This window comes from Myotis brandtii, unplaced genomic scaffold (assembly GCF_000412655.1).
Source record: "Myotis brandtii unplaced genomic scaffold, ASM41265v1 scaffold577, whole genome shotgun sequence".
Lineage (NCBI taxonomy): Eukaryota > Metazoa > Chordata > Mammalia > Chiroptera > Vespertilionidae > Myotis > Myotis brandtii.
Genome location: NW_005370161.1, coordinates 559,537 through 586,059, shown reverse-complemented (window position 1 = coordinate 586,059; position 26,523 = coordinate 559,537). Strand labels below are relative to the sequence as shown.

Below are 26,523 nucleotides of genomic sequence, written 5' to 3'. Positions count from 1 at the left end.
TCTCGAGACCACCCGGCTCCTTCCTCACCTCAGGGCTTCGCGCTGTGTGGGCCGATTGCCAGCTCGGCGTCCCGCCCCTTCCAGGGCCCCGCCCCCTCCGCCACGCCCTTTTCTAGAGCCACGCCTCTCGCAGTGGCACGCCCACTTCCCTTCGCTCCGCGCCCCCTTCTCCTCCTCCCCCACCCCGCGCTGTGAGCCGACGTCATACTTTCTTGCCGCTTACTCCTCGATCGGCGGTATCTATGCCCCGCCTCCTCCCTTCACTCCCCCCTCCTTTCACACCGCCCCTCGTTGGCCACCTGCCCCTCACGATCCTGGGCCGCTCATCCCACAGCGCACGGAGCCTGCGTCCCTTTGCAGGACTGGCCTTCACCCGGCCCCGCCCCAGCCTTGGTCGTCGGGGCCGTCTTCCCGCCTCCCCGCCCGGCCCCGCCCACCCAGCCCCTTCCCTTCAACTCGGCCCTGCCCAGCCCTGACCCACCCTGGTCCCAGTGCAGTGTTTTCCAGTGAAAATGTAACGTCTGCGTATTAGTATTTGTAATGATAAACGTCACAAAATAATTATTAGGTCTTGATTGATAAGTGAGGCACGCATTTTAAACAGAATTGAAAAAAACAGCCTCAGTGTCTAATATGGATTACACTGGCGCTGGGAAAATAAGAATTGAGAACGAGAAGGAAAAGCCTTCGGAAGATGCAGACCTTGGTTCCTGTGAGTGGGAATACTCGGAAGCCGCAGGTAGGGAAGTTTAATTGGAATGAAAGCCAACAGCATTCCAAGAAAAGATTCCAAGTTACAGCGCTATGTGTTCAATCAACCCAGTGATGGGACAGAAACTGACAGGCTGCGTTTGGCCAATGGATACGATGAACACCTTGCAGACTGGTGAAGAAAACACACACTTCTTTGAAGTTCATAAATTTTCAGTTGTTTTTGTAACGAATTGCATTTGTAAATTTTACTTCTGTTTCTTTCTTTACACATAACACGTTTTATTTCCACGCGGTAGAGGACCTTTTCATCGACCTTAGAAGGGAGGTGAACTCAATTATTGTGCAATGTAACAAATCATTGTCTCATTCCCTCTGTTTTAAAGTAGAAATGGAGAGGAAAATGAAACATTAAAAGTGGCAGCTATGCGGCAGATCCTAAAAGAACTATGGCAACATCAGGTGACTGCCCCGGAAGTGAATCTCAGGTAATTTCAGTTCTGGTCTGTAAGAACCTGTACTTAAACACTGGGAACATTACAGAGAGCTGAGATCAGCCCGGAGTGATAGGGCTTTCCTTGGATTTAGGAAGGTGGCCACCAACTATGGTGCGCTTAAATGCAGGAAATGCAATGTCTGTAAGGGGTACAGTTGACATTCTGAATTGGGCACTGTAAACATTTCCCAAGAACCTAGGGTTCCATTTTTGGTACCGGTACTGGTGAAGCAAGCACATTTTCTTAGTTGTTAATAAAGTCTCAGGCATAGTATGTTAAAACAGGTCAGATACATTAGAAAAGATTTGTGTACTCATACTGCTTTTTGCCTGGGACACACATAGTTTCATTCAAGTTAGCAGTAAAAAAGTCACCTTAAATTTCAAGGAATATTGATTAGGCAAAATTAAACACCAAATGAATTCTCTAATAAATAATTTTTATAAAGAAATTAAACAATTTCAGGTTTGTGATGTCAAGTTTAACATTTTCTCCCTTGCATTCTAATGGTTGTTGTAATTTCATTAAGGTTAAAAAAATGATTTTTATTGATTTTGAGAGAGAGAAGGAGAGAGGAGAGACAGAAAAAGAGAGAGAGAGAGAGAGAGAGAGAGAGAGAAACATCGGTTTGTTGTTCCACCTATTTATGCATTCATGGTTGCTTCTTGTATGTTCCCTTACTGGGGATGGAACCTACAACCTTGGTGTATCAGGACGACAGTCTAACCAACTGAGCTGCCTGGCCAGGGCTTGGGATTTTATATATAGGAATTTTATTTATAGTTGGATCATTTTACTTCTTAAAATTAATCATAAAATATTTAAAAATATATTTTTATTGATTTCAGAGAGAGGAAAGAGGGAGAGGAGAGAGATAGAAACATCAATGATAAGAGAGAATCACTGATTAGGTGCCTCCTGCACACCCCCTTCTGGGGATCGAGCCTGCAACCCTGGCATGTGCCCTGGCAGGGAATCGAACCGTGACCTCCTGGTTCATGGATCCACACTCAACCACCAAGCCACACCGGCGGGCAATCATAAAATGTTTTAATTCCTTGGTTGTCTCATTTTTCTTTTGAGAAATATAAAAAAATACTTGAACATTTATAGAGTAAGATTGCAAACATCAAGTACATATTGCTCAGAAGTGAAAATTTGTTAACATTTTGTCATGTTTGCTTTAGAATACACACACACATACAGCACATAAAACAAAACCACAGATAAAGTTTGTTTCCCAACCCCAGGTCCAATCTTCCTTTGTCTTCAGAGGCAAACACTACTAAGAATTATGATTGGATATTGTGCTTCTGCACCAGTCTTATACTTTTTATAACTTATCTTGGCATCTCTAGAATTTACCTAAATGGTGACATAGTCTGTGTGTCACCTTGCAGCTTGCTTTCCCCACTAATGTTACTTTGGGGGATTTGTTCTTAATGTGTGTATAGAGGTAGTTCAATCCTTTAGAATGCTCCTGTAGGGTGTTCCTTATAAGAATGTATCACATTCATAAATATGTATATAGGTCTGTGTATATTAGGTACATGTGAATCCACGTCCTGCGTGGTTCAGGGTTTGAGATCTGGAGAAGGGCCATGTGCAAATGACAGAGCTGAGACAAGAAATAATAATTTGGAAATATTGGGGGCCAGGTGGGAAGCCCAATGCAAGGGATAGGACTTCTCTTGTGCTCAGGCCTTGCCATCCTTTTATTCAGTTTGGGATACACCTATAGCCCTTAGGCAGGCAATTTCCAATAACAGACAGACTATCTTATCAGTAGGGATTTACATGACTATCTGGTCAGGAAGTTGCTTCAGCTACCATCATCTCGACTAAACTGTCTGCATAGTTCTGACCTTTGTCAGGGCCCAAGGTTCACCAGTGTTCTGGGCTCCTTGTCCACACCTCTCTGCTAGTGAAGATAATGGGTGGCTTCCCACAAGTATGCATCCTATTTTATTTATTTCCCTTTTGTTGGACACTTGTTTTTCCAGTTCTTTTCTATTTCAAAAAGTGTTGCAGTGAACATCCTTCTACCTGTCTCCTTGTGCACATGTGCTCTAATAATGGCATTGCAGGATGGAAGGGATTGCATGTTTTCAGTTTTACTAGGTAATGATCAGTGTTCTCCCAAGTGGCTTTACCAGTTCACAGGTCTGCCAGTAGTCCACAGTGCGTGCTAACACTTGAGAGCATCAGACTTTTAAATTTTGGTCAGTCTTATGGGTTAGAAATGGTATCTTGTTATTTTAGTTTTCTGATTACTTGTGAGTCATGATTTGACTTACTGAAATATTGTCATTTAAGTTAACATTGAAATTTATTTCAGTAATATTTGTGTTCATCCTAGTAATATAATAGCACCCTCCATTACAGAACAGATGCCTAATATACACAATTTGTGTTTTATCTCTTTTTTTTCCTGATCAATCTTTTTAGGGTTTTATCAATTTTATCTTTTCAAAGAACCAGTTTGTGTTTGTTGACTTTCTCTTTGTTCATCTGTTCATTGATTTCAGCTTTTTATTTCCTTTAGTCTATTCTACTTGAGTTTAATTTTCTCTTTTTATAACATCTTGAGATGGAAACTAGGATCACTGATTTTAAACCTTTCTTCTCTAATGTATGTTTTAAAGCTATAACTTTTCTTTTAATCTCTGCTTTAGCTGCCCCTCACTCATTTAAATATGTTGTATTTCCATTATTGTTTCGTTAAAATACTTTCTAATATATCACAATGGAAATTAGAAAATTGCTGGGCTCTTTAGAAACATACTGTTTTATTTCCAAACATTTATGAAGTTTTATTTATCTTTTATTTAATTTTGGTTTGATTATATGTTGTCAGAAAATATAACATACTTTGTAAATTTCCATTGTTTTGAAATTTATTCACGCCTGCTTTATGGCCTACTCATATAGGCTTTTTGGCTAATGTTCCATGTGCACTTGCAAAGAATACATATTCTGCAATTGTTGGGTGTAGTGTTCTACAAATGTCATTAAAGACAAATGGGTTATTAGTATTATTCAAATCTCTATGTCCTTTCTGATTTTTTTTTTTGTTCACTTGTTCTGTCAGTTGCTGAGAGAGATGAGCTTTAGAAATCTTTGATTGTAGATTTTTCTGTTTTTTTGTTTATTTATTTTTGGATGTATCACTTTTTGCTGTATATATTTTGAATCTGTTATTTAGTGCATTCATTTGGATTAGTTTTTGTTTTCTAGATTAATTGGTCCTTTTATTTTTATGAAATCTGTCTCTTTTTACCTTTTAATACTTTCTGCCTTGTATCTATTTTGTCTTATATTAATATTGCTATACCAGCTTTCTTATGGTTAGTGTTTCCATGACACACATGCAAATATATACTTATATTTCCAACCTATCTAATTCCTCATATTTAAAGTGTTTCTCCTATAGTGGTGTCTTTCTTCTTCTGTCAGATAATTTCTGCCCTTTACTTGGAGTATTGAGTCCATTAAAATTTAACATAATGACTGGTATGATTAAATCTACCATCTTGCTGTGTATTTTTTTTTTAAGTTGCATTTTTTCTTTGTACCTTTCTCCATTCTTGCCTTCTTGTGGATTAGTAACATTTTTTTTCCTGTAATTCTTTCTTATCTCTTCCATTAGCTTTTAAGCTGTATCATTTAAATATTATTTTAGTGGTTACTCAAGAAATTGCACTATGAATCTTTAACCTAGACCAGTCTTTTTTTGGGACCACTTCACAATGTAAGAATCCTCCAAATTGGTTCCATTTACCAGTCCCCATTTTTTGTGCTACTGTAACAATTTTACGTCTATGTATGTTATAAATCCCACAATAAATTATATTGTTTCTTTATACTATCAAAATAGTAAAAAGGTGAAAAAAGTCTAAATGTTTAAAACTAGAAGATTGAATAAATAAGTTTTAGTAATTCATAGAATGGAATACTGTCTGATATTAAAATGTGTTTAGAAGTGTATTTAATAATGAAGGAAAATATTCAGAATTTAATAAGTGGAAAACATGTCACAAGACAGAATTGTATGATCCCAATAAACACCCTGTGTGCATGTGTTTAAAGGTACACTTTAGATAAAAAGCCTGGAAGGATATAAATGTGTTAACTGTTTCTATCTCTAACCAGCGATAGAGATTACAGATGGTTTGAATCTTCCACTGTGAACTCCTGTGCTTTCAAAAGAGTCACAGGAAATTCACGGGAGTTACATTTATGTGTAGGAAAATGTGTTAAAAATGTACATATTGGGACGGAGTTGCTGCAGTGAGCTGGACAGCGGTTGGAGGTTCTGCCACCTTTGGGGCTGTCTTCCAGGCCAGCCCCTGGTGCTGCAAAGTGGAGCTGGGCAGCATGCAGGTCCCTGAGGTGTAAGGCCCTCCTCTGGGTCCTGAGCAGCATGTGTCAGTGGCAGTGCTGTCCAGTGAGGTGACACACCTGGTGCCAGGTCACCAGCTCCTTCCCTAGGCCTTCAGCGAGGCCCATGAGGCCCATCCAGCGCTGTGTTCAAGCCCCGTGAGGCCCCCACAGTGCAACAGGCAGAGATGGGACCTCTTTCTCCTGGGGCTGGGCATCACTTTCAGATGGTCAGGCTTCATAGATACTAAAAATGCCTCTTTCTTGTTTCTCTCTTTGATGTTCTATTGAGGTTGCAGATCATTTTGTACTAGAGATAAGAGGTGAAGGTGGAGTGCAGGTGAGACCCCTCAATTCTGCTAGTGAGGATCACCCAATTGTTTGATAAAAACTTGGGTCAGTTGAATCTTCATAAAACCATCCTAATAACCCAGAGCTTTCCCCCCCCGCTCCCCTCCCCCCCCCAAAAAAAAGAAAGAAAGAAAGAGAAGCCCGTAATAATTTCCTTGTTCTCTCCTTGGCTTTGAGCAGGGGAGAGAAGAACCTGTGGAACACTGTGAACAGCACCTCCCAGAGGGTGTGCACCCCGAGGAGTTCGTGGCCATCGCGGACTATTCTGCCACCGATGAGACACAGGTAGCCGTGTGTATCAGCTCCATGTTCTGTGGATTCCAGCATGCTTGGAATAGGTGAAATGACAGAGGTAGTTTTTCAGAAAGTCATGCTAAAGTGAAACAAGTGTTCAGATGTTTAGAGCCACGTGAGGCCTGTGAGTGGTCGATCCTTCCTTCCCAGCTTAACAAATTGTGATCCCAAGCCTGATGTGAAAGATACCTGTGTGAGGAATCGGGGAGGAAGTACCTGCTCCAGTTTCTGCTTAGCAACCTTGATTAAGAACCTATCCTTGTTACTGAAAAGTAAGGTTATAAAATAAAAACACCTACTTGAATAGGGCTTTCTTTACTTTGTAACAGGAATTTCCTAGCCTAAGCCTCCAGTCACATAATCGGCTATCACACAGCTGAGTAACAGTGGAGAAGCTGTTGAGAATTTCTGTCCTAAGCCATTTGAAAATGTTTAATCTTTCTTTTAAAAAATACCAATGAAGCTGTGCTTTTCTTTCATGTAGATAGATTAGCCCAGCCGTGGGCAAACTACGGCCCGCGGGCCGGATCCGGCCCATTTGAAATGAATAAAACTAAAAAAAAAAAAGACCGTACCCTTTTATGTAATGATGTTTACTTTGAATTTATATTAGTTCACACAAACACTGCATTCATGCTTTTGTTCCGGCCCTCCGGTCCAGTTTAAGAACCTATTGTGGCCCTCGAGTCAAAAAGTTTGCCCACCCCTGGATTAGCCACAGAAATCTCTAAATCCTGGCGCCATTTTCATAAGTTGTCACTTGGTATAATTACCTATTGACTTCTTTTTGAAATGCTGTGATTTGGGCCCCAGTGATAGGGGATTTATTACAAAGTCACAGTTGAAATGACAGCTACAAGTTTTTCTTGAATTTTCACTTCTGCATATGTGTTTCCAGCTCAGTTTTCTGAGAGGAGAGAAAATTCTCATCCTGAGACAAACTACTGCTGACTGGTGGTGGGGCGAGCGTGCCGGTTACTGTGGATACATACCCGCGAACCACCTTGGGAAGGACCTGGAGGAGTGTGACCCCGAGGACACCTGGCAGGATGAGGAGTACTTCGGCAGCTACGGAACCCTGGTATTGCTTTCAGATCGTCTGTTCAGCTGGCCGCGTTCTAACTTGTCAAAATAATTTCTGGGCTTCCACTCATCTCAGTTGAGAGCAGGGCTTGTTAGGCCACACCCTTTGATTCCAGTAGCAGGCTACTCAGCTCTGCTATTGTAGTGTGAAAGCAGCCCCAGAACGTAAAGAAGCGAGCATGGCTGTATTTCAAGAAAACTTTATGACACGAAAATTAGAATTTCATATAATTTTTATGTGTCATATTCTTGTTTTGATTTTTAAAAATCATTTAAAAATGTAAAAGCCATCCATAGCTTGCAGGCCATACACAAGCAGGTGGTGGGCTGGATTGGCCCATGGACTGTAGTGTTAGTTGACTCCTGGTTTAGGGATATTATCTGAGCAATGAGATTATGAACTTTCTCAGTATTTTAAAAAAGTTATTTATTTTACTTTAAAAAGAAAATACAAAAAAGATATACTGGGTATAGCAACAATAATAATAATACCTCTAAATAACTAATGTGTTAGTCTGTTTTTTTTTTCAATATGGATAAAGACCCATAATCCTATGGTCCAGACAACCCCATTTATATTTTAAAACTAGATCAAAACTGATACTTGCAGATCGAATGTTAAAGACCTAATGTGGAGTGAAAGAAGCAAGACATCAAAGAACAGTTAACGTTTGATTCAATTATATAAAGTTAAAAGGTATTGTTTATGATGAGTATACGCAATAGCGAAACTCTGAAGGAGATCAGGGACCTGGTTGCTCTGAGGACCTGAAGGGTGCTGTGGGTCATCGGGGTCTCTGATCAGCAAGGCTGGGATGGGAGCGTTTGGGGTGCTAGCAGTGTTCTGGTGTTGGTTGCTCTGTAACTGAATTTGATAAACTTTTTATAGGTATGTCATATTTCACAATAAACAATGCTAAATTCAATGAAGAACTGTTGACATATGTACAGTGATGTGGCACATAATGATGTTTCCGTCAATGACGGGCCACGTATGTGATGGTGGTATACCATGTGGCCAAGGTGTGCAGGGGGCTGTACCATCTAGGTTTGGGTTGGTGCACTCTGTGATGTGTGCACAACAAAATTGCCCAACGATGCATTTCTCAGAAGGGATCCCGCGCATGACTGCATGGTTAGAGCTTTCAGTCTCTTAGGAAAGACATAATGAAATCCAGAGTCCGTGTCCTCACCCCCACCCTAGAGAGGCCACTGTACCTTGCGATTCCTTTCAGCTGCAGTGCCCATGCTTCCTCCAGGTCTAAGCTACATCAGTTTTAGTTTTTTAAATTTATAGAAAAGGAATATTCCACACACACTTTTCACTTTGCTCTTTTCACGTAGCTATATTATTTTGAAGGTCTATTCTTTATATCAGCTACAGAGTATTGTGTTGCTTATAAAAAGACCATGTTGGTAGACTGTGCTTAGTTAATGGCTTTTTATCATGACAAGCAGTGCTGTGATGGATGTCCTCCTACACGAATACTGCTTAACTTTGCTAGAATTTCCATTGGGTAAATTCATAGGGTGTGTGTATGTTTTTTACTTTGGTGGATTTTGCCAGTTCGCCTTCCCAAAAGATTTACTGATTATACACCCACCAGTGGTGTGTGGATACTTATTTCACTGCCACACAGCATCAAAGGGAAGCAATTTTTTAAAATTTAAAATTTAAATTCTTTATTGTTTAAAGTATTACATAAGTCTCCTTTTCCCCCCTTTGACCTCTCCCCGACGGCTCCTACCCTTCAGCACATGCCCTCACCCCCCACTACTATCTATGTCCATTGGTTTTGCTCATATGCATGTATACAAGTCCTTTGGTTGATCTCTTACCCCCTCATTCCCTGCCTTCCCTCATAGGTTGGACAGTCTGTTCAGTGCTTCTATGACATTGATTCTATTTTTGTTCATCAGTTTATGTTGTTCATTATATTCCACAAATGAGTGAGATCATGTGATATTTATCTTTCTCTGACTGGCTTATTTCGCTTAGCATAATGCTCTCTAGTTCCATCCATGCTGTTGCAAATGGTAAGAATTCCTTCTTTTCTATACCAGCGTAGTATTCCGTTGGGTAGATGTACCACAGTTTTCTAATCCACTCATCTGCTGATGGGCACTTAGGCTGTTTCCAAATCTTAGCTATTGTAAATTGTACTGCTATGAACATAGGGTACATACTAGTATATCCTTTCTGGTGTTTCTTTTTTCTTGGGATATATTCCTAGAAGTGGTATTACTGGGTTAAATAGAAGTTCCATTTTTAATTTTTTGAGAAAACGCCATACTGTCTTCCAGAGTGGCTGCACCAGTCTGCATTCCCACCAGCAGTGCAAGAGGGCTCCTTTTTCTCCACATCCTCACCAGCACTTGTCGTTTGTTGATTTGTTGATGATAGCCATTCTGACAGGTGTGAGATGGTACCTCATTGTTGTTTTGATTTGCATCTCTTGGATGATGAGTGACTTTGAGCATGTTTTCATGTCTCTTGGCCTTCTGTATGTCCTCTTTTGAAAAGTGTCTATTTGGGTCCTTTGCCCATTTTCTGATTGGATTGTTTATCTTCCTTTTGTTAAGTTGTATGAGTTCCCTGTAAATGTTGGAGATTAAACCCTTATCGGTGATAACATTGGCAAATATGTTCTCCCATGCAGTGGGCTTTCTTGTTGTTTTGTTGGTGGTTTCTTTTGCTGTGCAGAAGCTTTTTATTTTGATATAGTCCCATTTGTTTATTTTCTCCTTAGTTTCCATTGCCCTAGAAGCTGTATCGGTAAAGATGTTGCTATGACAAATAAGGGGGAGCAATTTTTTAAAAAACCTTTATTGTTGAAAATATTACATATGTTCCCTCTGCCCCCCTTGACCCCTCCAGGGAAACAATTTTTTATTTTAGAGGTGAAATATGGTATCATGCTTTTGATTTTCATTTTTAAAAGTGAGAATGATCAGCTTTTATATTTTACTAGAGGCCCGGTGCATGAAATTCGAGCATGGGTAGGGTCCCTAGGCCTGGCTGGCGATCAGGGCTGATATGTTGGGCCGCTGGCGGGGTGATTGGGGGGTTCCTGCTGGCACCCGCCTTGGCCAGCCTGGTGCCACCCGCTCACCGCCCCCCCTCCCCACCCGCTGCCACAAGTCGCCTCCCTCTGCAGGGCAACCAGTGGGGCGATCACGGTGGGGGGGCCTGGGGCCTGCGGGCTGGGGCAGCTCCTGCGTTGAGCGCCTGCCCCCTGGTGGTCAGTGTGTGTCATAGCAACTGGTCGTTCTGCCGTTCAGTTGATTTGCATATTAGGCTTTTATTATATAGGATTGGCCTTTTGTATTCCTTTTTGGGAAAACTTTCATACAATTTTCCCATTTCTCTTTTGATTTCTGTTGATTTAAATGTTAAATAAGCAGTTTAGCCTCTATTTATGTATTATACTTATCTCTTGCCACTCTTTTCCCCCATGAAACTTTTTATCTTTATGTAGTCTAATTTGTCTTTCTTTTCTTTGTGAGTTTTAAAGACCTTCTTCACTGCAAGATTATAAATATCATATATATATGTATATATATATATATGTAACCTATGTATATAATCTCTATATATAAAAGGCTTATATGCAGAGTGTCCCCTCGGGAGTTCAACTGGGAGACCAGGAGTTCGATCGCACACTATGACATGTGCTGACCTCCGGGAGGTGGCGTGGAATGAAGGAAAGCCCCTGCTGGCAGCTGGCAGCCAGAAGGAAGGCCCTGATCGCCAGCCAGACCTTAAGACCCTACCCGTGCATGAATTTTGTACACCAGGCCTCTAGTAAATATATAAAAATCTTTCTTTTAGAACTTTTGTGATTCCATTTTTTACAATGAAATAGTTAAGTCACCTGGAATTTACTTGTAAAGAATAAGGAAAAATTTCGACTTGATTTCCCCATAAATATCCAGCTGTTTCTGTATCAGTTATTGAACCTCCTTTTCTGTTGATGTAGAAATGCACATTTATCATGTTAAATTTCTAGGATCTTTCTGGAATCTGTTTCATTGATCTGTTTCTTTCTTCTGTAGTTCTAGATGCTTTTCATTATTGTAGCTTTTTAACTTTGGGAGAGCTAGGCCTTGAGCACCTTTTATTTTTTAGCATTGTCATGGCTAGCTTTGGCTGTTTATTTTTTAGAAACAAATTTTGTTATCATTTGTTGTGTCCTCTCCTCCCCATGCCAAATTATTTGGCATTTAATTGGTATTGCATGAAAGTGTACATTAATTTAAGAAGTGACAACTTTGTTTTATGCTGACTCTCCCCATTTCTGAAGCCTTGTTTTATGTCTCTCAGAGTTTTAAGGTTTTGATAATACAAGGTTGTGTACCTTTCTTGTTAAACCTGTTCCTAGATATTTTTTATGCATTGTTGTAGACAGATGGGTGAAGTGTTCTGTAAATATCAGTTTGGCTAAGTTGTTTGATAGTGTTGTTCAAGTCTATGTCCTTACTGATTTTCTGTCCATTTCTATCAATCACTGAGAGAAGGGTCTGACCATCACTGTGAATTTGTCTATTTCTTGTTACATTCTGTTGGTTTATGCCAGGGGTCCTCAAACTTTTTAAACAGGGGGCCAGTTCACTGTCCCTCAGACTGTTGGAGGGCCGGACTATAGTCTAAAAAAAAACTATGAACAAATTCCTATGCACACTGCACATATCTTATTTTGAAGTAAAAAAACAAAACGGGAACAAATACAATATTTGTATTTGCATGTGGCCCGCGGGCCGTAGTTTGAGGACCCCTGGTTTATGCTTTGTGTATTTTGAAGCTCTGTTTTTAGGTACAAAAGTATTTAGAATTATATCCTCTTGCTGAAGTGGATCCTGTATTACGAATGGATCCTCTTTGTCCCTGGGAGCATTCTTTGCTCTGGATGTATTTTTTCTGATATTAATGCTGCTACCCCAGTTTCCTTCCCCTGGCACCAGCACACCCTTGCATCCTAGCTCTGACTTTCTCTTGAGGTGATAGCTGCAGGCAGGATAGCTGGGTCTTGACTCCACTCTACCAGTCTCCCTATGTCTGTCCCTTTGTTTTTGTGAGGAGCCAAGGTGGGCTTGTGAAGGCCCGTTCAGACCTCCTGTTTGTCCTAACAGTCTGGGTGGCCTGGCTGTGTGTCTCCCTCTAAGCGATGCTGTTTGTAGCCTGGGTTTTCTGCAGCTCAATGAAACAACAGATTCCAGAAAGATCCTAGAAATTTAACATGATAAATGTGCATTTCTACATCAACAGAAAAGGAGGTTCAATAACTGATAAAGGAACAGCTGGATATTTATGGGGAAATCAAGTCAAAATTTTTCCTTATTCTTTACAAGTAAATTTCAGGTGACTTAACTATTTCATTGTAAAAAATGGAATCACAAAAGTTCTAAAAAAAAAGATTTTTATATATTTACTAGAGGCCTGGTGCACGAAATTCGTGCATGGGGATGGAGCTGTGGGTGCAGCCTCTCCAGCAGTCAGGGCTCTGACTGAGATCTGGCTTCATGAACCATCTGGAGGAGTCTTTCTCTACCTTCCTGGGCATTGGCCCAGTTCCCAGGGGGGATGTCCTTGAGTTTCAGATGTTTTATTTCCTCTGTACATGCCTGAGAGCCTTGAGCTGAACTCCCAAGGATCAGTAGGGTTGTCACCTCCCTCCAGAGCTACAGTTCCTACTCTCTTCAAGCAAATGAGGGACAGATTTATGTGTGAGAGTGACTTTTGGGCCCTGTGTGAAGAGGATTCTGGGGTGGGGCCCTGTGTTTCTCCTCTAGGATCTCTCCCGATGGCTTGTCCACGCCCTTTCTTGGTGGGTACTCAGCCAAGTTATATCAGGTTGGGAATGTGGCAGTTCCTTTTGTCTCTGGTGGGAACTGTGATCAGGAGGGTGACGCCTGCTCTGCCTGCTAGTGGTCCACGTCTGCTTCTTCGCTCACCTGGCTCACTGGGCGGTGCAAGGAGAAGCTGCAGGCACCTCACTGAGGCTGAAGGAGTTTATTCCTTCACTGTTACTCTTTATCTGTTGGCATATTTTGGTCTTTTGACTGCTCATGTGTTTACATGTGGGGTTGAGAGGGTTAACTTAGGCCCCCATGTTCCACCTTAAACCACAGCTCGGTGCAGCTCTAATTATAGGCAATGATTCACACTGTGCTTTTCCTGTAGAAACTTCACCTGGAGATGTTGACAGACCAGCCACGAACAACTAAATATCACCACGTGATCCTGCAGAACAGGGCGTCCCTCAAAGACAAAGTGATTCTGGATGTCGGCTGTGGGACCGGGATCATCAGCCTCTTCTGTGCACATTATGCGCAGCCCAGAGCAGTGAGTAGGAACGAGCCTCGGTGACATGTCCTTCGTGTACCGGGCATCGTGTTGACAAAGTTGGCAGCGTATCCTTGCAGGCTGAGCAGGTCAGAGGGCATGACATTGGTTAATGAGCCACAAACAGCACAGAGTGTGATAGGACAGATAGAAAATGTCCCGGTGAGCTGCATGTGCTGTGTAGCTTTTTGAAATGTTTATTTCCCTTGAGTATAGAAACACATGCATCCCACATGTATAGTTACCGTCCAAGTGTCATCCCTACCCTGAGCAGTTACTACTTGGCAGGGACAGGACAGACCTCACTCTCTTTCTTTAAAGCACGCCTGGGCTGTACAGAGTTGCAGCCCCTTGCACAGGCAGGTGTAAGTCCTAGTGTACAGGTGAGGCTGCAGTGCAGGGACCACCTGAGTTCAGATCCTGTTGGAACCAGGACATGGTGCTCAGGACCCTCCGCGGAGAACCTGGATTGAAATGATGTCAGAAGCCACTGGTATCCTGAGATTCGGGCTGTCCTCAGATGAGAGCCGAGAACCTCCTGCATCAGTTAGGGATTGCTGCTGCATGAACAGGAAGGATTGAAATGATGTCAGAAGCCACTGGTATCCTGAGAGTCGGGCTGTCCTCAGATGAGAGCCGAGAACCTCCTGTCGGTTAGGGATTGCTGCTGCGTGAACAGGAGCTGGGTTCTGGCCTTACCCAGGGGGTCTTGGGGCAGGCGGCCCTGTGTGGGTGCAGAGGCTTCTGTTCACCTGCAGCCCCAGGTCTGTTAGGCAGAAGGTGGGGTTAGAATAGGATGCAGCTCCCTCCCCAGGGCTCCATCTGTACAGGCAGCACACTGGCCCTTCCGCCTTCGGCACACTGCCTTCCTGCTGTCCCTGCCGTTTGCCCGATTCTCTGATGCAGGTTCTGACTCAGCCGAGGCGGTGACAGGCTGAGCAGTGCCAGCACGTGCACTGATGGTGCTTCTGCCACATGCAGGTGTACGCGGTGGAGGCCAGCGAGATGGCCCAGCACACGGGGCAGCTGGTCATGCAGAATGGCTTCGCCGACATCATCACCGTGTTCCAGCAGAAGGTGGAGGACGTGGTGCTGCCGGAGAAGGTGGACGTGCTGGTGTCCGAGTGGATGGGGACCTGCCTGCTGGTAAGGGCGGGGCAGTGGCGGGGCTGGTCTCTGGAATCTTCTTCACAAATCATGATTAATTTGGACGTTTTCTCTAAGATCAGATGTAATTGATTTTTTTATATGAACGTTGGCCTAGTGCAGTGATGGCGAACCTTTTGAGCTCGGCATGTCAGCATTTTGAAAAACCCTAACTTAACTCTGGTGCCGTGTCACATATAGAAATTTTTGATATTTGCAACCATAGTAAAACAAAGACTTATATTTTTGATATTTATTTTATGTATTTAAATGCCATTTAACAAAGAAAAATCAACCAAAAAAATGAGTGTCATAGGTTCGCCATCATTGGCCTAGTGTCTTATTTTTAACTGATTAAAAAAATGCCTTTATAAGAATCTGGTATTCTTTCTTTCATGAGTGATTTACATAAACTCTGTTCTCTTTGGGAACCTGGGAATATCCAGTGCTTAATGTACAAGGCTGATTTTTGATGCAAGCAGCATCGTTGTCTCTTTTTCCAGCAGCCCCCTGTTTAGCGGCAGGTGCTCCCTGAGTCTCCCAGGTGGGAGTGGACAGTTTTCTGGTTATATACCCCCCTCCCCTGCACAGTGCGTTATGTGCTCACAGACCCTGAACTTGGAGGCCAGTGAGAGGTGTGGGAGCTGGGCCTACGTGTCTCCCGCTCCTTGGACCCTCTGCCCAGCCCTCTTCTGGCTCAGGATTTAAGACATTATAGTGAAACACCCCAATCTGAAATTTAGCATTGTAAAAATCCAGAGAAATAACATCTGGGTGACCGTGAGGGGAATGTGGCTGATGTTTCCAGCGAGAGATCCGTTTAAATAAGTGTTGCTACTAGTTCTTACAGCTGCAAAGATTGGAGGAAATGCCAGCCAATGCCATTGGGCCTTTAGCCCTGTTGAAATGATGTCTGAAGATAAAGTGTAAATAGACTCAACATTCATGATATAATTTGGCTTATTAATAACATCTGTGGATTCCTAAGATTATACATGGGGGGCAAGGGACTCACTACACCAATAGACCATAAAGTGGACATTGGCCTCTGCCCCCCAAACACCAGTTAGTGTTTATTGAGTCCCTCCTGGCCATGGGGACATGGGGAGCCAGCCTGTGGTGGAGATGCGCCCACATGCCCAGTGCAGTTAGGGGATGCCTGGCTGCCAGCATCCAGCTCTGCTATTGGAGGTGGGACAGTGTGGGAGACATGAGGAGGAGGAGGGGGGAGAGAGAGAGGAGGGTGAGGGGGAGATGGAAGAGGAGCGGGGAGGAGGGGAGAGGAGGGATGGAGCAGCCTCTGGCAGGGGCAGTGGCCTGGATTCAGTGTCCCTGTGATCCAGTGGTGTGTCGGGGTGGAAGCTGGATTTAGGTGCTCTGTGCATGTGTTAGGCTGCCAGCTGTGGTCCAGGACTTTTAAGGGGTGGAGTAGAGATCAGTCACCTATGGGATTCCTCAATGGGACTGCAGTGCTGGTGAGGTCTTCAGGGTCTGGGGGTTGAGGGAGGGGTGCTGGGGGTGTCAGAGTCGGGGAGGGCAGTTAGGGTCCATGGGAGGTTGCAGGGGAAGGGGCCAGAGAAGGGGAAGACTAGGAGGGGTGTTCTGGGAGGTGTTGGCAGGGGCCCACTGGCTGGGGGGGTGTGGGGCGCAGGGCCTGGTGAGCTCCCTGTCCTCTGGAGCCACGGATAGGTTTGTAGTCTCTCAGACAGAGGAGGCCAGATGGGGTCCTGGGACTTGCTGCTGGGGGGTGTGGGCAGAGGGAAGGGGTGGCTGGTTGGGCCCAGCAGGGGACTTGTGGGGTTGCAGCTCCATTCTAGGTGCAGGTGCAGGTGTGGGTTTCAGGGAGGGAGTGTGGATTCCAGGTGGGGCCTCTGATTGTGTTGGGGGAAGGGAGTGTGGATTCCAGGGAGGCGGTGTGGATTTGGGGGGTAGGAGAGAGAGGGCATGGACCCTGACTGAGCGCAGGAGTGAGTACAAACTGGGTGGCACCAAACTGAGGACAAGGACCCTGGAGCAGGTGGAGAGCCCTGGGAGGCCTGGCTGCTTTGTGCAAGTGCCTGGGGACATCCTATCAGGAAGGGTCCCTGTGTGTCTCGGCCTGGCCCAGGGTTGGTGACACTGATACAGAGAGGTTGTGAATTTGGGAGCTGTCACAGTTTCACCCACCTGTAATGTCCCCATGTCCTTAGGCAGAACTCGCCGTTCTCTGCAGCTGCCCCTCTCCTGCGCTTCTTGCCCTCCTGGCATCCTCTTCGGGTTCCCGGCCTGTTCTCAGAGCTCCTCAGACTTCAGGTCCCCAGCCTCTCCCGCCCATCTTCCTACTCTGTTGTGATTACAGTGATGAGACAGAGAGATCATGGGACAAAGAAAATTCAGAATCAAACCCAAATATAAATGCACTTAGTTTATAATAAGGGGGGTTTCAGTCACTGAGGCAAGGATGTGTAATTGTCTGAAGATGCTGCTGAAACAATTGATTATTTTGCAGAAAATGGTTAGGTCCTTCACACCGTAGGTTAAAATAAATCCCAGATGGGTTACAGAGTTAAGCATTTTTTAAGTGAACATAAAACAATTGTTCAAAATTTTATCTGATGTTAGGATGGGAAAGTCTTTCTAAAAGCAAAGCCCATAAAGAAACTATAGAATAAAGTATTTGACCAGAGATTTGTCCTTTATAATAACCAACCTATAGATTATTAAAAGGTAAGTGAAACTGAAGAATTGCAGCTTATAAGACAAAGGGCTAATATCCTGTTTCATAAAGAGTTCCACTAGGCAGTAAGAAAAGCATAAGATAAATAACTCCAGGCAGGTGGCCAGGGCATGAAAAAGCACAAGATCAGACATATGAATGTTGTTTAATGTCACTAGTAATCAAAGAGATAACTTAAATATTTTTGAGATATCAAATTGGCTGAGAAATCACCTAATATCTGATGATAGCCAGTGTCTTTGAGATTTTGGGGAAACTGTCAGACTCTTATTGGCAGTATAGATTGATATAGCTTTTTGAAGGAAAACAAGGCATTGAAAATATTTAAGTGGTATTATTCTAAGATTTTTACATAAACTTATGCTAAAAAATGTATATGACACCATTTAAAATGGAAGAAAATTGGGAAAAAGTACAAATACTAGTAACTGTGGCAGTCTACTATGTAAGAGAATACTCTGTGGCCATTAAAAATTAGGCTTTAGGAAGATTCTTGATAAACTTAGAGAAAAGTTGGTGATAGTTTGTTGGTTTTAATAAAAGCACTAAAAGATAATTGGTATATGATTCCAGTTTTTTTTTTTAAATATATTTTATTTATTTTTTACAGAGAGGAAGGGAGAGGGATAGAGAGTTAGAAACATCGATGAGAGAGAAACATCGATCAGCTGCCTCCTGCACACCTCCTACTGGGGATGTGCCCACAACCAAGGTACATGCCCTTGACCGGAATCGAACCTGGGACCTTTCAGTCCACAGGCCGACGCTCCATCCATTGAGCCAAACCGGTTAGGGCTGATTCCAGTTTTGTTTGTAAAATCGCATGCGGTAATGACCAGGCTTCAGGTCCAGGTGAGATGGAGTAAGCATGTCGTGGTAACTACTGAGTGACCGACCGAGGTGGGACGAGAGCAAAGGTTTAGTCTGACCATTAGCCACGCCCAGTTCTGAATTCTAACTCAAAATGATGTGACCTCAACCCAAGCTGCAATAGGGGGTGAACATTGATGTGTGGGTGTAAGAAATCCTCCGAGACCTGTTGGCTGGTAGTACTCTTGAGGGTTAAACTGGTAAAGATCCCAGACCGTCTGAATGTGCAGACACTGGCTTCAGTCACCATGTCTCCCATGTGTCTCTCCCTCCCATGCAGTTTGAGTTCATGATTGAGTCCATCCTGTACGCCCGGGATGCATGGCTGAAGGAGGGTGGGATCATCTGGCCGACCACTGCCGCACTGCACCTCGTGCCCTGCAGTGCTGACAAAGACTACCGCAGCAAGGTTCTCTTCTGGGACAACGCCTATGAGTTCAACCTCAGCGCTCTCAAGTGAGTGTCCGGGGCTCAGGCACCCACAGGCACACTTGGGCCTCCCGCAGTGTGAACTGCAGGCATTTTTAGGGCAGAATAATGTGCTCGGTTATAGAACTTGCCATGAAACTAAATTTACTCATGTGCCTAAGAATTTTGCATGTTACCTTTAATGCCTTTAAACTGATAACAGCTGTGATGGGAATTGCACTGTCTTCTGCAATCTAAGGTCCCAAATATAATGGGAAAAATAATGTAATGTTTACAGATGAGGCCTTTATAAATGCGTGGGCCATTAAAACACATGTATATGTTCCCACAAAGAGCTATAACTTTTAAATAAGGATCAGAACGTTTGATTTCCTGGTTTTTAACATATGACACACTTGCACAGTTGAACTTCAGGTTTGATTTCCTGATAAGGCCTTTACATTTCCATGCTGCCTCCTTGGGGAAGGATGGCAACATAAGCTGGCTGCTGCTTCTGAGAGTGCCATGGTAATTAAGCCCTGGAAGTTAGGGGAGGGCCATTTGTCAGAAGCTGCAAGAAACTTCCATTCATGTAGCAAGGGCCAGGTGAGCCTGGATGCCTGCTAGACATGCAGATGGGGAGTAGATAGCAAGACAGGGGCCTCTGGGCCTTTTGTTTTTTATTAAAAAATTGAAGAAAAATAAGTCTCAACTGAAGGTCACTGCTGCCAATTCAATGCCAACAGGAGTCCCCAACTTGGGGTGCCATACAGGAGAGACTTGATTCAATGAAGCAACTTGCCTATGAACACAGCTCCTGTTGCAGCTCAGTTTGCCAACCAGGGAAACACAGCCATAGCGATCCACTGAGACAGAGGGGAGGCTGGCTTATATAGAGAGAGGTTTCTGCCCCCCATCCTTATTGGTCTATTTTCATGTAAATGAGGAATCCAAATTTGTAGTTTGATTGGTCCAAATAGCACTGTTCTGAGTGGTCAGCTCTATGAGTTCTAATTGGCCAGTAAAGACACAAATGAGAATAGAATTGCACAGCTCTCGTTGAATGGGGCAGTCTTCAGCCCTTTGGTTGAGTTTCGGTCCCAGGAGCTCTCTTATAAGGGAAGAGGGGAGCACAGTGCTGGAGGCTGCTACTTGTCCCTGCACGATGCATGAGGGGCCCCTGTAAGCAATGACTGCTAGACTTTGGTTCTGTATTTGAGCCCAAGTAACCACAAGGAGCTCTTAGCAGGTATATTCTTCCTGGGGTTGACAATAGTAATGCATACGAATGAAATCTTTCTTAGTTAACACTGAATCATTGCATCCTCAACCCTGACCCCAAAGGGAATAGAGGGGCAAGGTCTGACAGAGTTGTTCTGTAGTTCATCTAGGAAGGGCTGGGCAGGTTATGAAAAGAGCAATGAGGAGGTTCTTATGCTGCCAGGTATTAACGTCTATGATAGGGTTGTTAAAGCAGTTTGATCCTGTGCCCAGAAAAGACAGAGGAGCAGAATAGGACAGGAAGCTGCACAGAGCTGTAGACTGTGGAAGAGGTGGGCGTGAGGGCAGGCAGCCAGTTATCCCGGGACAGGTGATTGTCCCTTCTCTCACACCACACATTAAAACCAAATTCCGTGTGGATTTGAGAGTTTTGTGTTAATATGCCATATATTTTTAATTCCTTATAAGTGCATACTTGTTTTTATCATCTGAGAAAACTATTAAAATATGTACATATAGTGGAATCTTTATTAAAATGTTTACTTTTATTTGCTATTTCAGAAGTTACTGCTGTCCTTAATTTTTGAAACATTTCCGTGGTAAATAACTGATTACTTACTGGCAAACACAGGGTTCAGCCTGTGAAATGGAATGTCAGGGGAGGACATCAAAGGGCCATGCAGGAGGTCCAGCGGTGTCTCCTGAGAGTCAGGCCCAAGAGGGTGCCTCAGTCCTGCTGATTCACTGCATTTATTAAGGAATAACCTAGAACAGAAATATATTTTTTATTTGCTGTATAATAGAAGATCCATGAAAGGTATTTTATAATAACACTAGAGCCCCGGTGCATGACATTTGTGCATTGGGGGGCGGGGGGTTTCCTCAGTCCGGCGTGCACCCTCTCACAGTCTGGGACCTCTTGGGGGTTGTCCGACTGCTGTCTTAGTCCCTCAGGGGAGTGGGCCTAAGCAGGCAGTCGGATATCCCCCAAGGGGTCCTTAGCACTGCCGCAGAGGCGAGAGAGGCTTGCTGCGCTCCCCAGCAACCCTGTGGGAGCACACTGACCACCAGGGGGCAGCTTCTGTGTTGACCATCTGCCCCCTGGTGGTCAGTGCATTTCATAGCAACTGGTCGTTCTGCTGTTTGGTCAATTTGCATACTAGCCTTTTATTATATAGGATAGCTTCTAAAAAAAAAACCCCACACACTGTACCCTGTGTATCCTGGGTATGTGGTGAAGGTTGCTTTCTATGTGTTCAGACCTTGTGAAGAGGGCAAAAGGGACGTGTCCATTGCTGCACTCCGGCTGCTTGGTCTGTGCAGATGGTTATGGGGAGGGACCCACTGCTGCACTCAGGCTGCCTGGCCTGTGGGGAGGGTCGAGGGGAGGGACCCACTGCTGCACTCAGGCTGCCTGGCCTGTGGGGAGGGTTGGGGAGTGGGGAGGGACCCAGAGTTGGGCTTTCAGGGCTGCAGACAGTGGTGTAGAGTTCCTGCTAATACAGAAGAGAAAAGGCATGTCCTGTTGTCATGTGTGTCCAAACCTGAGCTGTTGGTGATGGCTTTGAGTAATTACTCTGACCCTTTTCCCAGATCTTTAGCAATTAAGGAGTTTTTTTCGAAGCCCAAGTATAACCACATTTTGAAACCAGAAGACTGTCTCTCTGAGCCGTGCACTATATTACAGCTGGACATGAGAACGGTGCAGATCGCTGAACTGGAGGTGAGGCTGTGTAATCGGTGCACACACGTGGGAAATTTGTTATACAAAGAAACAGATTTATACACTTTTTGCTATTGATTTCCCCATAGTCTTTTTTTCTTATGGTCTATTCTGATTTTCTTTTATATGTTTACATTATTTTCTTTCTAGTTAACCTCTTTAACATCTTCCATTATTTTTAAAGATTTAAGTTTGATATTATCATCATCTTCAGATTAAAATAAATTATATCCAATTTCATGATGGAATTTTAAAAAATATTTTTTTAAATTGATTTCAGAGAGGAAGGGAGAGAGAGGGAGAGAGATAGAAACATCAATGATGAGAAGGAATCATTGATTGGTTGCCTCCTGCATGCTCCACACTGGAGATTGAGCCCACAATCCGGACATGTGCCCTGACCAGGAATCGAACTGTGATCTCCTGGTTCATAGGTCAACACTCAACCACTGAGCCACACTGGCTAGGCTCATGATGGAATTTTAACAAAAAATTTTTTCTAAGTGTTTTTAGCTATCCTTGACAAAATTTAGTTCTTTCTTTTACTTACCTTCTCTTGTCATAAGGGCGTATGTAGGTTCAGGACCATCCCTTCGGGAGAGACAATGTTTGAACACAACCAACCATCCCCCCACAAACCCCAACTGGGAGTTTGATGGTAAATCAGTATGCAAACTGAAATTTTGAGGTTTTGTTAGTTTCAGCTACAGTTGTAGAGACCCAGCCTTGAACTTTCTATGCAAAGAACTGAGAAGAGAAGGTATTCACGAATTTTGGGGCAGAAAATTAGGCAAATGAGGCCCAGATTGCTTGAACCCTTTTCTGATTATCTGCTCATTTGAATTCACAATGCAAGTTTTAGTATCTACTTTCCCTAGGAGGATATTCGGTATGGTTTTTTGACATGTCCAGTTAAACTAGCAAGTGACAGGTTTGTTTCATAGTTGCTGAGATGGGTGGTACCGGCAGTGTGGTGGGATCTGTGAAATGTGCCCAAGCGGAGGGAGAGGTTGCCAAGTCTCGCTCAGAGCTGAGGTAGCCTGTGTCACGGGCCTATGAACCCATGTCCGTTTTCTTTTTGTTTGGCTGATTACAGACAATGAAAGGCGAGCTGTGCTTTGATATCAAGAAAGCCGGCACTTTGCATGGATTTACGGCCTGGTTCAGTGTCCGCTTTCAGAACCTGGAGGAGGAGGAGCCACAGCTGGTGCTGAGCACGGGACCATTCCATCCGTGAGTGTCTGCTCCTCCCGCTGGCGCACGGGTGCCCATGGAGTGTAAAAGGGTTTGCCTTCAAGTTATTGGCCTGACAAAAAGCACGACAGAGTCATGAATTTAAAGATCTAGTAATAGTGAACGTTGACTTAAAATCTCTCTAGACCAGCTGACCCCTGGGCTGGGGAGCTGCGATGTGGAGCCAGGTGTGCAGTGGGTGGGCGCCGGGGCCCAGGCTGGGTGGAGGTGAGTTGGGGTCTTGTGCCCCTACTCGTCCCTGCACTTGGCTTCCTCAGGCTGCTCCTGGGCCCCTGGATGAACAGAGCGGGGCTCGGGGTTGAGCAGGCTTTGTCTTCTCAGTTGCCCTAAACGCTGCTACAGCTTTTCTTTTTTAAGTATATTTTTATTGATTTCAGGGAGGAAGGTGGGGGAGAGATAGAAACATCAATGATGAGAGAGAATCAGTAATCGGCTGCCTCTTGCACACCCCACACTGGAGATCGAGCCCACAACCTGGGCATGTGCCCTGACTGGGAAGTGAACCGTGACCTCCTGGTTCATAGGTCGACGCTCAACCACTGAGCCACCGCAGCCGGGCTGCTACAGCTTTTCATAGTTAGCAGCATTCTAGGGGTGTTTACTCAGACTTTTTTGCCGAAGGCAGATGTTTCCTGAGACACAGCGTTTTGTGGCTGCACACTTGTGCCCACACCGGGAGCTGACGTCTGCTTATGGTGCTGACCCAGCAGCCCGTGGAAATGCTGCCTTCATGGGGGCTTTCAGTAACTGCCTGGACACGCCCTCAGGCACAGGGCTCAGCTAGGAGTGAGCAAGGCACGAGGGAGGGGAGTGGTTATGCTGTTGAGGCCTGAAGGACCCTGGCGAGTGAGGCCGAGAGCTGCTTGCCCAGAATGTCCTGTGGAGGTTGCAGGGCTGGGACTGCAGCCAGTCTGCCCGGGGCTCCGGAACAGATGTGAGCGCTCACCTAGGAACTAGCGGTGAGCGCTGTGTGCCTGGGCCCGTCTACACGCAGGTGGTAGCAGGGACAGGGTGGCGGTGGGCATGGCACAGCCAGAGGACTCAAGCTCGTTGAAGGGCCAGGGAAAGAGACCCCCATGGTGGCTGAGGGAGGTGGCCCGAGCGTCGCCTCAGCTGGGCATGATCTGGGGCCACATTGGATGCCGGGGAGAGGACATGTCAGGGGATGAGCCTACAGAACTTAAAGAGTTCCAGAGTGTTACTGTTCCCCCAGATGTCACAGTCTGTTGTACGCAGCAATCTAACTTCACAGAAATAGCGTGTTTTGGACAGTTTCCTCAGTGTGTATTTCTTCTTAACTGCGGAAACTAGAACCGCGGCATCAATGGCTCAGAGAAAGAGCTGGGTGACTTGGGGTGGACACTGGCTGTGCCGGGATATGGAGGCCGGGTTGACCCTTTGAGGGGCTGGGGAATCGGCACCGTACGGGGATCCTTTGTCTGGCCATGTGCCCTGAGCACCCCAGTGTCCCCGGGGCCACCAGGGTGAGCCGCCCTCCCCACTCCCGGGATCTGAGCAGTGTCCAGCAGCCGTGTCCTCGCTGGGCTGTGTCTGCCTGCAGTAACCCTAAGAGTCTGGCCCAGGGAGGGCTCCAGTAATGCCACCCCCGTGTCTTGCAGCACCACCCACTGGAAGCAGGTGCTGTTTATGATGGATGAGCCCGTCCCCGTCCACGCAGGGGATGTGCTCACAGGCTCGATTGTGCTGCAGAGAAACCCAGTGTGGAGGAGGCACATGTCCGTCGCTCTGAGCTGGTCTGTCACTTCCAGACAGGACCCCACGTTGCAGAGAGTAAGATATTTAGCTGTAAAGGCGTATGTTGTGGTGCTGGGCTGGGGGATGGGTCGGCGGTGATCACCGTGGCGGATACTCCCTGCCCTGGCCAGACACCACGGCCACACCTTGTCCGCATCCTTTTTCTCATTCTCATGATGGGCAGTGGATGCTGTTATTTCCAGAACAGGAAACGGAGGTGCAGGAAGGTAAGTGGTTTGTTCTGTGACACAGCTAGTCAGTGAGAGGAGACCCAGACTGGCTGGGGCTGCCCCTCTGTGTCCGGGAGCCATGAGTGGAGAGAAGGGGCCAAGGGCTGAGCCATCATGCAGCCTGGCACACACTTGGTGCCCACAGGCGCTGGGTGTGCAGCTGTGCGGTGTGAGGGACATGGTCTGACCAGGTGGCAGTTTGAGGACTGAAGAGCCATTGTTCCCACAAGTGAAACAGTGCAGTTGGCGGGCCTTACGCTTCAGAGGCCATTGAGAAATGGATTCTCTTCTTCAGACCTGGGGTTAATGTAGGAGGGAAAAGAAAATCATCACATGGTTTCCCATTGTTTATTTTTTAAAAATATATTTTTATTGATTTCAGAGAGGAAGGGAGAAGGAGAGAGAGAAAAAAAAAACATCAATGATGAGAGAGAATCATTGATCAGCTGCCTCCTGCAAGCCCTCGACTGGGAATGGAGCCTGCAACCCAGGCATGTGTCCTTGACTGGAATTGAACCCGGGATCCTTCAGTCCACAGGCCAACGCTCTATCCACTGAGCGAAACCCATTAGGACTCTCATTATTTTTGATTCCTGTTTTGTGCTTTGCTTTTCGGTAACTTTATGTTAAAAGTTTGTCATTTAAAAAAATTCTGCACCTGAATGCCATTCTCTTGTCCAATATTAAATTATTACTAGGAAATACTGCGTGTTAATCAAACTTTAATGATTTGCTATTTGATTGACTTGTTTTCTTTGTCTTTTTCAGGTTGGAGAAAAAGTCTTTCCGATCTGGAGATGACAGTCGAAGTTCTCTTTGGGAAGCAGTGTGAGCTTGTTGGAGGAACGCACAGGAGCGAGGAGCTCACACCAGATGTGAACACTCCTTCTTGTGAAACCTGCAGACGCTCACTCTGCCTTGCAGGCGGTCACACCCTTCTCTGTGGCCCCATGACAAACGCTCGGGCTGCCCTCGCCACTGTCACGGCCCGTGTCTGTCCTCTAGAAGTAGCTGTGTTTCCAGGTGTCCACAGTGCTGTCCATAGTGCCCACCTGTGGACAGGCTGGGGCACAGTGTTCCTAAGCTAGGTCTAGTTCCACACTCATAGGACGCGCGTCAACCTTGTACTCCTGTGAAGTGACTGTCGTGCATCATGTGTTACTGGTGTCCTTACTGCCCTCAGTTCATCCACTCACCATGCAGAACGTGGGGTTGCACAGAGCCGTGCAGGACCTGGGGTGGCAGTGCATGCGCTGGGCTCTGCATGAGGTAGTACCTTGTAGAGATGTCTTCCAAATAAATCGTGTTGGCACATAGTACATCTCAATAAATATTTTTAAATAAACGAATGTTCGTGTAGGTCTTACTTCTGTGCATGTACCTGATTTGCACAAGCATGGGATTGTACTACGCGCATTGCTTTGTAACCTTTCTCATCTGGTATTAGGAAGAAACTTCCATGCCAGTAGGTACACATCCACATTTTGTGTGTGTTGTTTTGATGTTTTGATGTTTAGTGAACTTTCTATCTATATAAAAGC

General features: G+C 44.9%; 1 protein-coding gene across 1 annotated transcript; it reads left to right on the top strand.

The window, feature by feature from the left end:
- The first annotated feature begins 1,097 nt into the window (after positions 1-1,097).
- PRMT2 (protein arginine methyltransferase 2) lies at positions 1,098-26,331 on the top strand. The gene is made up of 10 exons (XM_005878900.2): positions 1,098-1,199; positions 6,120-6,224; positions 7,132-7,314; positions 13,498-13,659; positions 14,641-14,805; positions 18,672-18,847; positions 21,614-21,743; positions 22,840-22,976; positions 24,617-24,788; positions 25,751-26,331. The coding sequence occupies exons 1-10, from the start codon at positions 1,161-1,163 to the stop codon at positions 25,781-25,783; spliced, it is 1,302 nt and encodes a 433-aa protein (XP_005878962.1). The 5' UTR covers positions 1,098-1,160; the 3' UTR covers positions 25,784-26,331.
- The last annotated feature ends 192 nt before the right edge of the window (positions 26,332-26,523 follow it).